The 12,922-nt window shown below is 37.7% G+C and overlaps 2 protein-coding genes across 5 annotated transcripts in view; one reads left to right on the top strand and one right to left on the bottom strand.

The window, feature by feature from the left end:
* The window catches only part of HIGD1B (HIG1 hypoxia inducible domain family member 1B), a 168,013-nt gene extending 160,795 nt beyond the window's left edge, over window positions 1-7,218 (top strand). For all 3 annotated transcript variants that reach the window (XM_053699942.1, XM_053699931.1, XM_053699936.1), the window contains exon 4: window positions 6,111-7,218. In XM_053699942.1, coding sequence (XP_053555917.1) covers window positions 6,111-6,190 — 80 coding nt within the window. In that variant the 3' untranslated portion in view covers window positions 6,191-7,218. The remainder of the gene's footprint in view (window positions 1-6,110) is intronic.
* The window catches only part of EFTUD2 (elongation factor Tu GTP binding domain containing 2), an 84,398-nt gene continuing 76,309 nt past the window's right edge, over window positions 4,834-12,922 (bottom strand). For both annotated transcript variants that reach the window (XM_053699914.1, XM_053699922.1), the window contains exon 28: window positions 4,834-7,484. In XM_053699914.1, the coding sequence (XP_053555889.1) occupies window positions 7,389-7,484 (96 nt within the window). In that variant the 3' untranslated portion in view covers window positions 4,834-7,388. The remainder of the gene's footprint in view (window positions 7,485-12,922) is intronic.

Raw genomic sequence — 12,922 nt, 5'->3', positions numbered from 1 at the left:
AGGAGCTATTAGAATCACTGATACTCTCTCCTTCTTGATCCGAGCAATGACTCGTGGAAGGAGAGCAAACGGAGGAGATATGCCAACCTGAAGTTCCAAGGAACTGCCAGAGCATCTATCAGAAAGGCTTGAGGATCTCTCGACCTCAAACCGTACTTTGGGAGCTTGGTGTTCTGACGAAATGCAATCAGATCCAATTATGGTAACCCCCCATTTGGTTGTTAAAGGGACACTGAATCCAATTTTTTTTTCTTTTGTGATTCAGATAGAGCATGCAATTTTAAGCAACTTTCCAATTTACTCCTATTATCAATTTTTCTTCGTTCACTTGCTATCTTTATTTGAAAAAGGAATCTAAGCTTTTTTTGGTTCAGTACTCTGGACAGCATTTTTTTTATTGGTAGATGAATGTATCCACCAATCAGCAAGAACAACCCAGGTTGTTCAGCAAAAATGGCCTGCATCTAAACTTACATTCTTGCATTTCAAATAAGGATACCAAGAGAATGAAGAAAATTTGATAATAGGAGTAAATTAGAAAGTTGCTCAAAATTTCATGCTCTATCTAAATCACGAAAGAAAAAATTTGAGTTCAGTGTCCCTTTAACCTGGAGAACACTTCCAGATGGAGTTCCCCCTCCCTGGGATGGAAAGTCTGCTCAAAAAATTCGCTTCCCAATTGTCCACTGCCGGAATGTGGATGGCAGATAGACAGCAATTGTGAGCCTCCGCCCACTGGATGATCCGTGCTACCTCCTTCATGGCTAAGGAACTCCGAGTTCCCCCTTGGTGGTTGATGAAGGCCACTGAGGTTATGTTGTCTGTCTGGAACCTGATAGACCAGGCTAGGGCCAGCTGAGTAATTTCACAAAAGGTATATATACACATGACTAAGAGCCTAAGGCTGGCCTGAAATGTATGTTTTGCTCTCTGGACCCTATGTGAAATAATAAAGGTTTTTTTTAATTTTGGAGGCTGGAATACACCTTTTTTATTACTAGGGCCAGCTGAGGCCAAGCCATCAAGGCATTGAGGATCGCTCTCAACTCCAGAATGTTTATAGGGAGAGCAGATTCCTCCTGAGACCAAAGTCCCTGCGACTTTAATGAGTCCCAGACTGCTCCCCAACCCATCAGGCTGGCATCCATGGTCACAATTACCCAAGAGGGTCTCTGAAAACATGCCCCCTGGGATAGATGTTCTTGAGACAGCCAACATGGTAGGGAGTCTATTGTTGATTGATCCAGAACTATCCACTGAGAGATCTGTATAATCCCCGTTAAATTGAGCGAGCATGCATAGCTGAAGAGGTCTCAAATGGAACTGGGCAAAGGAAACTATGTCCATGTAAGTCACCATAACCCAATTACCTCCATGCATTGGGCCACTGATGGGCGTACTGCAGACTGAAGAGAGAGGCAAATAATCTTGGCTCTTCTGACCTCCTTCAGGAATCTATAATGGTCCCTAAGAAGATCACTCTTGTAGCCGGAACAAGAGAACTTTTGTCCAAATTGACCTTCCAACCGCGGGAACAAAGAAAAGATAAGATCTTTGTATGAGATTCTGCTACTTGTAAAGATGGCGCCTAAACCAGAATGTCATCCAGACAGGGTGCCACTGCAATTCCCGGGACCGAATTACTGCCAATAGAGCTCCCAGGACCTTTGAGAAAATTCTGGGAGCTGTGGCGAGGCCAAATGGGAGCGCTACAAATTGAAAGTGTTTGACCAGATAGGCAAACCTCAGAAATTTGTGATGATTCCCTGTAAATGGGAACGTGTAGGTACACATCCTTCAGGTCTATGGTTGTCATGAATTGACCCTCCTGAACCAGAGGAAGAATGGAACGGATAGTCTCCATCTTTAAGGACGGCACTCTGAGAAATTTGTTGAGTAATTTTAGATCTAGAATGGGCCTGAAAGTTCCCTCTTTTTTGGGAACCACAAACAGGTTAGAGTAAAACCAGAGACCCTGTTCCTGTATTGGGACTGGAACTATCACTTCCAAGAGGGAAAGATCATGTACACATTTCAAGAATGCCTCTCTTTTTATCTGGTCTACAGATAATCTTGAGAGGTGGAATCTGCCCCTTGGAGAAAAGTTTTGAACTCTAACTTGTAACCCTGGGAAACAATGTCAACTGCCCAAGGGTCTGGGACATCTCATTCCCAAGCTTGAGAAAATTGAGACTCTGCCCCCCACTTGATCCGATCCCGACCCTTCATGCTGACTTAGATGCAGCTGTAGACTTCTTAGATTGCTTCCCCTTGTTCCAAGACTGACTGTGCTTCCATGCGGGCTTGGACTGCTCCTGCTTGGTAGAGGAGGGGGAAGACTTACCTCTGAAATTTCGAAAGGATCGAAAATTACTCTGACGTCCTTTTGATTTGTTCTTCTTGCCTTGTGGCAGAAAGGAACCCTTACCACCTGTGATATCAGAAATCATTTCTGCCAACCCAGGCCCAAACAAAGTCTTTCCCTTGTAAGGAATAACCAAAAGTTTAGATTTAGAAGAAACATCAGCTGACCAAGATTTCAGCCATAGCGCCCTACGCACCAAAATTGCAAAGCCAGATATCTTGGTTCCCAATTTAATGACCTGCAAAGAGGTGTCAGTGATAAAGGAATTAGCTAATCTGAGAGCCTTTATCCTATCCTGTAACTCCCCCAAAGGAGTCTCAGCTTGTAGGGACTTACACAAAGCATCCAACCAGTAGGCTGCCGCACTTGTTACTGTAGAAATACACACCGCCGGCTGCCATTGTAAAACCTGGTGAATATACATCTTTAAGAAAGCTTCCAGCTTCTTATCCATAGGGTCCTTGAAAGAGCAACTATCCTCTATAGGAATAGTTATCTTGGCCAATGTAGAAATCACCCCTTCTACCTTAGGGACCGTCTGCCACGATTCCTTGATGGAATCAGCCACCGGGAGCATCTTTCTAAATACTGGAGAGGGAAAAAAGGGAATCCCTGGTCTCTCCCATTCCCGGGAAATAACATCTGTAGCACGGTCTAGCACTGGAAACACCTCCCCTGGCGAGGGAACTTCAAAATATTTATTCAATTTGCTAGATTTCTTAGGTTTGACAACAACAGGAGAATCAGAGTCATGCAAAGTAGCCAAAACCTCCTTTAGTAAAACACGAAGGTGTTCAAGCTTAAATCTGAAGGAAACCACTTCAGCATCAGAAAAAGGGATTACACTATCCGAATCTGAGATTTCACCCTCAGAGGCTACCAAAGTATCCTCGTCTTCCAACATATGGGAAAGAGCAACTTGGTTAGCATGTTCAGGATCTGATACCTTACTATCTGATTCTCTAATTTTCCTCTTACGTTTCCCGTGCAGCATGGGGATTGCAGCTAGCGCCTCAGATACTGCTGAGGATACCTGGGCAGCAATTTCAGCCTTTAAATACACTCCATTAGGAGCTTGCGAGAAACCACAGGCACTGCATGTGACGTTAGAATGTGTTGGGGTGCTTGAGTAAGAGACTGTGGCTTTGCCTGAACAGTATCAACCTGAGAGAATGGTGGCTCAGAAATAAACAGTCTGTCTTTGTACATCAGAGTTCTTTCAATACAAGAACTACAAAAGGGCAAAGGGGGTTAAACTTGGGAATTCAAACAAAGCTTGCACTCATCAGCGGGCATTGACTATGTCCATTTTGCAAATTATATCACAAATTTAGGAGAAAAACTTTTTAAAAATTTTATATTTTTGACACTGTCCCTTTAAGTAGGATTAAAATGATTAAAGTTAAAGGTAGTATAGCAATACAAGACCGTTACTAACTTTAAACACAAATTATTCTTTTAGTTATAAAATATCAGGAGAACCTCACTGGCACCGCTACACCTCAGCACTAAGCTGAGGTGCCTACCTGATCCTCTCTGACATGTAGCGGATTGGATAAGTATTCCAAGCACAACGATTAAACCCCTGAGAAAGGAAATAGGCCACCAAAGCCGACAAACTCTCAGTAAGGAAGAAAAAGGCACCAAGACAGCGTGCATTGCATCTAGAGGGAGAAGCTCCACCCCTCGTGACGTCACAGCCGGCTCCGTAAAACGGACAGCAAATGCCACACCAAACCGTCACAAAAAGCCCCAAATTATAACGACTGCAGAAACAAGCAGTCTAGTCAACTGAGCCACCAATAAAGTTTAACACACTCTCTCTTCAAAGGACTCTGACATCCTGCTACTGCCACACAGTGCCCTGCATCCTGTCAAATTAATCCTGACTCCCAGAAATAGTAGCCCCATATGAGGTGCAGCTTATCAGCTCTAGTGTCAGTGTCTTATAAGAATAAAATGGTAAAATGGCACTTACCTGCACCCTTAACTGCCTGACAGGAAAGTTCACCTGGTATGAGAGAAAGCCACTCAAAGAGAACTGTGGATAGAAGAAATTAACAGAGTAAGACTTTGTTTGAGGGCAGCAATCCTGTCAGGAAAACACAGTGAGGCCCACCCCACAAGTTCCTAACTGCTTGAAAGCTACCACAGCCCTACTGAAAAGACTAACGCGGAGTACAGCTAAACCCAGCTTGTCAGGGAAGATCAGAGGAAGCCTGCTCAGGCTTCCAAAATAAAATAAAAAAATTGATAGAAGAATCTTAATCAGACACCTAAAACTTCACCTCCTCCTTGCACTGAAGGCAAAGAGAATGACTGGGGGTTGTGGGACGTGATACTTAACAGCTTTGCTGTGGTGCTCTTTGCCTCCTCCTGCTAGCCAGGAGTGATATTCCCAACAGTAATTGCCGATTCCGCGGACTCACTGTGTCTTAAGAAAGAAAGAAATAATAGAAGACCCAGGATTGTTTTTATGTCAAAATATTTTATTATTTATTATTATTTTATAACAAAATCCATAAAACATTAGACATTGGCATAACCTTAGGGAATATAATCCCAATATTTTCAGCAGAAACTAATGCCCATCAGTAGACAGGTATCCTCGATAAGGGATACATTAATAAGTGCGGATATGAAATCAACTAAAACAGAGAGTTTGGACACTATAGTAAATAAAGGCCGTTTCCCTGCTTAGGATGTTTTAATTGTGGAAGCAAGATTTTCAAGCTTTAAATAATAGAACAGGCAAGAAATGTAGCATATACCTATTATACAGATTTTGCAGTTTACTTGATTAAATACCCTTGTGCACTGTCATATGTTGGTGAGATGGTCCACAAAGTTCATGAAAGAATGACTGAGCATAGATCAAGTAATAGGAACAAAAATCTAGATGGCCTGGTTGTTAATAATTTTATTACAGCAGCATGTAATCTCTCAAAGATGCAATTTCAGGTTATTGAACAAATTAGAAGGCCAAGGAGTGGTAAAAAGGGAAAAAAGTATTTCTGGATTTTTAAGTTGGATACTCTTCAGTTTAAAGGTATGAATTATGAATCAGATTGGTCCATATTTTTCTTGTAAGAGAGATAGGGTGTGATCTGATGGCTATCTAAACATGTTATATATACTATAGTAAGGCTTTGTATTTAGGTTATTATGTAATAAAAAAACATGTTAAATGAATTATCTTATTGGGTGGCGCTATCAATTAATGGGTAGTGGCATTGGTGTCATCCTATTATTCGGTCGTGGTAATACTAAAAGTATTGACCTTTCAAAGTGTATAATAGGGTTAACATTTGATTAATAGATAGTGACTATTGGAAGGTTTAAGTTGAAGCATTTTTTGTATGTACTATTAATTCACATGGCTAAGGGGTAAAATCCAAAACATAAGAACCATATATTGTGCAACTGCAGTTCATGTTTTTTTTTTTTTTTTTACTTCAAATATTTAATCAGTCTGAACATCTATCCGAGGCACATCCCAGTGGGTACCAGGATGGATGCGTGTGTAAATATATTACTGTATGGCGTATACCACTGTGCTAAAGTATATATATTTGGGTGATGTGTGTAAACATATTAATATACTGTCAGTCTCAAATGCATAGTTGTTATTTTGCAATACATCTCTGTGCCCTGGTGCATAAATATACTACGGTGGAGTATTTTAGTTTGTAGAACTGTCTGTGTGGATGTTTATATTTGATTCTTGAAATGTGTTTACCTGCAGGAACCACCTACACCATGTACAAAGAATACAGACAGCGTCAAGCTGAGGAAAAAACAATCGACTGTGAGGGAGACAAATGAAGAGCTCACACAGAGAACTGAATATTGTATTTTCCTCATCAGTAACGGATTGACAATTAATCTTGTGTGCAGCATGAACTATCACTAGCATCTTAGTACTCAATGAGCTATAGGTTCCTAAGCTACTATCCAGGACAAAATCACCACTTCTAATCCCACCCACTAACAATCATAAGTTCATAGCAGTTAGAAACATCAGGTTCTGGGGAAAACAACAGATGGATAGAAAAAAGAAGTTGTTGAAGAGTGCTGACAGTCATGGAAGGTCATAGCAGAAGATTTCTTTCTCCAATCCCTCCTCTCTTTAGTCTATTTTTACCCTCTCCCTTCTCTCTCAGGCCATATCTTTTCTTCACACTCTCCCCTCTCTCATATCTCTTCACTCTTTTTTTTTCTCCATTATCTCTTAACTCTACCTTCTCCGCTTTAACTTTGCCTCTTCAATCTCTCTATCTGCTCAGTTTATCCTCTCGGAAGTAACAGTCTAAGCACTAATAGGGTCCCTACAGCCCTAGAGGAATAACATATCCTTGCATTTTCATGGCTATATAATACCCCTTTAGATAATAGTTTTAGCAAGTAGCACAAAATGCATGTTTGTCAGTGCTGCACAATATTCCAACTTTGCTACTTGCAACATGCTACCTGACTTCAGATTTAAGTTTCACTTGCCACCATTAAATGTCCACATATATTTTTTTTTAAATTTGTTTCCATATTGAAGATATTTTGTTGTAGTTTTAGTTGTTTTTAAAATGAAACTGGTGATTCAGATATATATATATATATATATCTTATGTGTGTGTGCGTGTGTTTTATTTTGAATATTTTTTGAAAAAAGATAAAATACTTAATTTGTTCAAATGTAACCCCATTTCAAAGATTTAAAAGCAATATTATTTGTTAAAGGAGTTGAAAGTCAACCCTATTCATAGTATTTCCCACACAGACTACATATGTCTAAAGCTAATGATGTTATAGCAAAGCTTATTTTAAAATGTAAAAAATAAACAATATTTACAAATCCAGACTTTCATATTGAGAATATCAAGTACAGCAGGATAAAAAACAATCGATCTTCTAGGACTTTTGTTTTTGAAATGCTATGAGAGTCACATATTTAGTAAGATGTAAATAATCCTGCTGCGTGATTGATGTACGAGAAAGAAGCAAGCGTCCAGTTGTTCAATAGTCCCACTTACATGGGGTAATTTAATACCACATCTTGCTTGGCAAGTTCCAGCAACATAGGGTCATCGAAAAACTTGCTGATACTCACATCTTCACTTAAACCCTGGAGGGAACAAGGGCAATAACCAAGTTAAAAAGGGTCACTTCTTAATAAATCAGTTGATACCTACATAATCTATACTAATACAGATAAATGCTTTTCTAAACCCTTACATGTTCACGGAGTCTAAAACGGATTGCTAGTTTATACAACAGGATGTAACTTATACAATTACTTGCACGTACAGAACATTTTTATCAGTATTGCCTCAAAGGTATTTTCTATCAAAAGGTGCACTGCTGTCACCCAGTGGTGCAGGGACATCATTGCTGCCAAGAAAGTACTTCTGTACAATAAAAATAACAAAATGTTCTGCTTCTCCGCATATAATATGTAAAATATATGAAAGTACCGAGCTGACAAAATATTGTCATAGAGGAAGTATAAATATACAGTATATAACATTTTATTTAAGTATGAGCGTATACCTGAATTGGTAACAGTGCTAACAAAATGATCATTTTAAATGATTTTAAAACATTTATGCAGAAAGATTGGTTAGAAAGCTTAATATGTATGTATTACTCAAAAAGGGACACAAAATCCAAAATTGTTCTTCCATGGTTTAGAAAGATTAGTTTTAGGAAAGTTTCAAATTAACTCCAACTATCAATTTATTTTGTTCTCTCTGTATTGTTTGTTGAAAAGAATATTTAAGTAGATAGTATGCATGTCTGAAAAACTAAATGGCGGAAGTCATATACATACATACACACACAAAAAGCCACTTTGTTAAAATACATTTTAAACTTTTATTCCCATATATGCACACAGGGAGAGAAGGGGAGTGGTCAAAAGAAACAAATAATGGTTTGTCATTTCTGACTAGCTGTGACCATGGGACACTCCTAAGGTATCCAGTGAGTGTATTGGAATGTTTATAAATAGCCTGTTCACGTTTATTTTCTCATTTGAAACAGCTATTTTTGTCTATTGTTTCACCGGCCATAATTAACATTTCTGAAAATTATGGTTGCAGAAAAACCATGTAAACAAGAAGATTTAGATAAAATAATGCTCCCAGTTGGTATCTGTGACAGAGAGATAGTAAAATGTTAAATTTTCCAGCATTGGCGAGAGGCTTTTACCATACATTTCAGTGGGTGACTATGCTCCTCTGATACTGGCGATATATATCGAAAGCAGCATTGCCACCTACATCGAAGGTGTAATGTACACGGTGCTCTGACAAAATGCCAACGGACATTTGGCCGACGGACAGAATGCCGAAGCATGTTCCGAGTTCGGCCGAGGGCAGATACGCTCTAGAGTGCACTGTTCTAATCAGAGCCTTGGGCGCCGCAACCACCTCTGGGAACCTAACCATGGGTCCCAGACAGCATTTCTTGTAATTCTCGGTCTGGGAAATTATCTATCGTATCTATCAAATCTATCCATCTCGTGGCTGGACTGTTCTCTGACAGCCACTTGTCTGTCGGACTATTGTCCATCAGCCAAATGTCCGGTCACGAAAGTAGACAGTACTGTACAGGGTGAATAAAAATCAATGATTTTTTTTTTTTTTACATTGGATTTTAAAAATTTAAATCAGATTTCTTTTTTATTTAAATCTATTTGTTTTTATTTAAATAGGATTTTTATAAATAAAATGCTTTTTGAGGAAAATATATCTTAAGATAGTTTCTTTTTAAGATACATTAAAATATAAAGGTTATTCCTCCTAAAATATAGATTAGTTTTAATTTTATAGTAAGATGCTGTATATTCATGGTTGTAATGTTTATTTTTTGTTGGTAAATTAATTATATTATTCACAATGTTTCTGCAAGATTATTTTGGGCAATTCTTCCTCAAAGCTTTCATCACAAATTAAAGTGATTAATCATGAAAAAAAAATTGGGTTTCAGATAGAGCATACAATTTTCACATTTCAAATTTACTTCTATTATGAAATTTGTTTAATACTCTTGGTAATGCTTTACAAAGGCCTATCTGAACACGCTGGGTGAAACCGTGACAAGCAGATAGCTTACAGTAGTGCATTGCTTCTGAGAACTATGTATGCTTTTCAACAATGGATACCAAGAAAACAAAGCAAATTAGAGAATTGAAGTAAATTGAAAAGTTTTTAAAATTTGCATGTTCTTTCTGAATCATGAAAGTTTAGTTTTGACTTTACTGTTCCTTTAATGCAATTGCTCACCTGCAAATCTGTGTACACAGAATCAACCCATACTAAGTTTCAAGAAGCTAATTTAAAAGAAGATTACTTGGAGTGGAATATATCTGCACAAGGACCCAAGTATGAGTAGGGAGGGGCAAGCAATAAAAATGAAATATTTTATTGTTTTAGTTAAATAAAACTATTTAAATTGTTATTACTATGGTAATCATTTTTCTCCTTACAATAAACAGCTCAAAAGTTGATCAAATACGAATGATTAACTAATTAAACTGGAGATAGTTCACCTCACAATAATTTCATTAATTTCAATAATTTATCTAAGCATATCTAATGATATACAACCAAATCAGTAATGGTCTGATATAACCGGAAAATTGATTTAAAATCAGTCTTTGTGACTAGTCATTTAAACTGTGATTTAAATTAATTTGATTTAGATCAAACCCACCCTGTTACTGTATGACAATCCAATGTTTCTTGTCCACAGAAACTCAACCCCTGTTCGTGTGTGTGTGTATATATATATATATATATATATATATATATATATATATAAAAATATATATATAATGAATTAAAGGGACAGTTTACTCAAAGTTTTCTCCCTTTTACTGTGTTCCCAATTATCCACTTTACCTGCTGGAGTGTATTAAATTGTTTACAAGTATTTCCATTACCCTTATATTGGCATTTGAAATAGTTTATATAGCCTGTGGTATCCCCAACCATCCTGAAAGTTTTTGGCCTCAAGGCCAAGTGGTGTAAACACAACCAGTAGAAGAAATGACACTCCCAGTGGGTTATAGAGGAGATAAGGTAATAAAATGTTAATTTTCCATTGTTCTCTCCAAGTATTGGTAATTGGTTTATGGACAGATATAAGATAAAGAAGCAGGTATATGTACACAATGTGATAAAGTAATGAGATCTGATTATACCTATAAGCTCAACCCATTTTATTAGGTTGTGGCTTCAAAACACAAAATCAGCTAATTCATATACATAAATAAGCCTTAAAAAAAACAAATCTCATACATTTTATACTCTGCAGCTGGTAAAAAAAAGTAATTGGAAACACATTAAGGGAAAAACAATAAGGAGTTGGGGGATTGTGGGTATATATGATATATGTGTATACATTGTTTAATGTATATGTTTTGTGTATAGTATAATGTTAGAATACGTAATACATATTCGACTTCGCAAACGTGTTCTTTATTAAAAAAAAAAAATTATATATATATATATATATATATATATATATATATAGTTACAAGAGACCAGCACTCACTTTACTTTCCATAAACCGGGGTGCATCCCACAAAGTATACAGTAATCAATCAAAAGAGAGTACTCGCTGTGATACAAATTCATGTTTATTCCATCGTGTAAACGTTTTCGGGGAGTGACCCCGTCATCAGAGACATCATAAAGGATAATGTCTGTATGCTGCCAGCTCCCGCGGGAGACCGCGATCCAAAAACCGGAAGTGGCCACTGTGATGTCATCACGTCAGGCTCCGGGGTCGTATCAGAACACCATTGGCTAATCAGGATGTAAACAAAAGCGGTTGCCTATAGTGATGCGAGTGATAATCATACTGTAATGCTCTTTAGATGTATACTGGTGTGGATTTAGTGTTCGTAATATGGTGATCATCATTAAGTGCCATATATAAAAAGTCTAGCAACCAAGTGACTTTTATATGTGGGACAAAATAAAATAATTGAAGCAACAGATCGAACCAAATTACAGAAGATAAAATAAAAACACCTAGAAGGATAGAAAGAAAAAGATAAAAAATAAAGACAAAGAAAAAGAGAAAAAGGAATAGTGGGAGAAGTAGATTGAAATTACACTATTCTAAAATATCAGTATAAATATAAATATACATGGCCAGCTATAGCTAATTAACGCGAGCTGTACAGTTGGCTACGTTACTTCTATATTCTATATACTAAGAAAAAAACTACGTATTAACCAAAAGGCCGAGGGGGGTACTAGACCCTAAACATAAAGGCCAAACTGACACAATTGTCAGTGTAGAGAGGGAAAAAGGAAATGAAAGAAATAAGGGTAAACTGTCTGGAAAAGGAAGACTAATGTTAATAGGTAACCTTAAATCTATATAGTATTAGATAGTTAAGAAAGCTATGGGGTATTAGCGTCATAAAAGAATTGTGACCCATGAATTATAACTAGGTAATAGTTACCTGTGATAGCCGTATTTTAGGGGCTACAAGGACCTCTACTATTAACTGCTGCTAATGGCTACTATAAGAGATAAGCTCGATTATAAAAAGGCAGCTCTAGTGAAAATAGAGGAGCTAGGGGTTACTAAACAGATTATAGAATGGTAACAGGGAGAAGTGTAAAAGGGGTTACAAGACATAGTACCAATAACGGTAGTTACAAAAATTAGATATTACAAAAAAATAGCTACAAGAAATAGTTGTACCAAAAAAAATCCAAAAACAGTTTCAGGAGAGTCCATAGGGGCACTAAATATAAGATACCATAAGAGTACTTATAAGAAACAGTGCCAGTCCAAATGCGTATTAAAGCCTTTGGGGACCAATGTTCCTAACTCATAAGTCTATCTGGCCTCTCTTTGGGAATATTTTTCCCCTGTCCCCTCCTCTCATCAATGGGGGGGACGTGATCAATAAGCATATAATGCAGATCTTTAACTGTATGTCCCTTTTGGAGGAAATGCCCCCCCACTGGTTGGTCAGATTGACCCCTATCCATGGCTGTCCTCTCTTTTTCTTTGTCTTTATCTTTTTCTTTCTATCCTTCTAGGTGTTTTTATTCTCTCTCCTGTAATTTGGTTCAAACTGTTGCTTCAATTATTTTATTTTGCCTCATTACAGCTTGTCCCACATATAGTCTTTTAAGTTACTTGGTTGCTAGACTTTTTATATATGGCACTTAATGATGATCTCCATATTACAAACACTAAATCCACACCAGTATACATCTATAGAGCATTACAGTATGATTATCACTCGGCATCACTATAGCAACCACTTTTATTTACATCCTGATTAGCCAATGGTGTTCTGATACGCCACCGGAGCCTGACGTGATGATATCATAGCGGCCACTTCCGGTTTTTGGATCGCGGTTTCCCGCGGGAGCTGGCGGCATTAAGACATCATCCTTTAAATAGTAGCACTTGGTAAGTACACATGTTCTTTTTGTCACTTGTCCGATGACAGGGTCACTCCCCGAAAACGTTTACATGATGGAATAAACATGAGTTTGTAAAACGGCGAGTGCTCTCTTTTGATTG

The sequence above is a fragment of the Bombina bombina genome, chromosome 1 (genome assembly GCF_027579735.1).
Source record: "Bombina bombina isolate aBomBom1 chromosome 1, aBomBom1.pri, whole genome shotgun sequence".
In the NCBI taxonomy this organism is placed as follows: domain Eukaryota; kingdom Metazoa; phylum Chordata; class Amphibia; order Anura; family Bombinatoridae; genus Bombina; species Bombina bombina.
The sequence above is the reverse complement of the archived record's forward strand: the minus strand, read 5'-3'. Positions and strand labels throughout refer to the sequence as shown.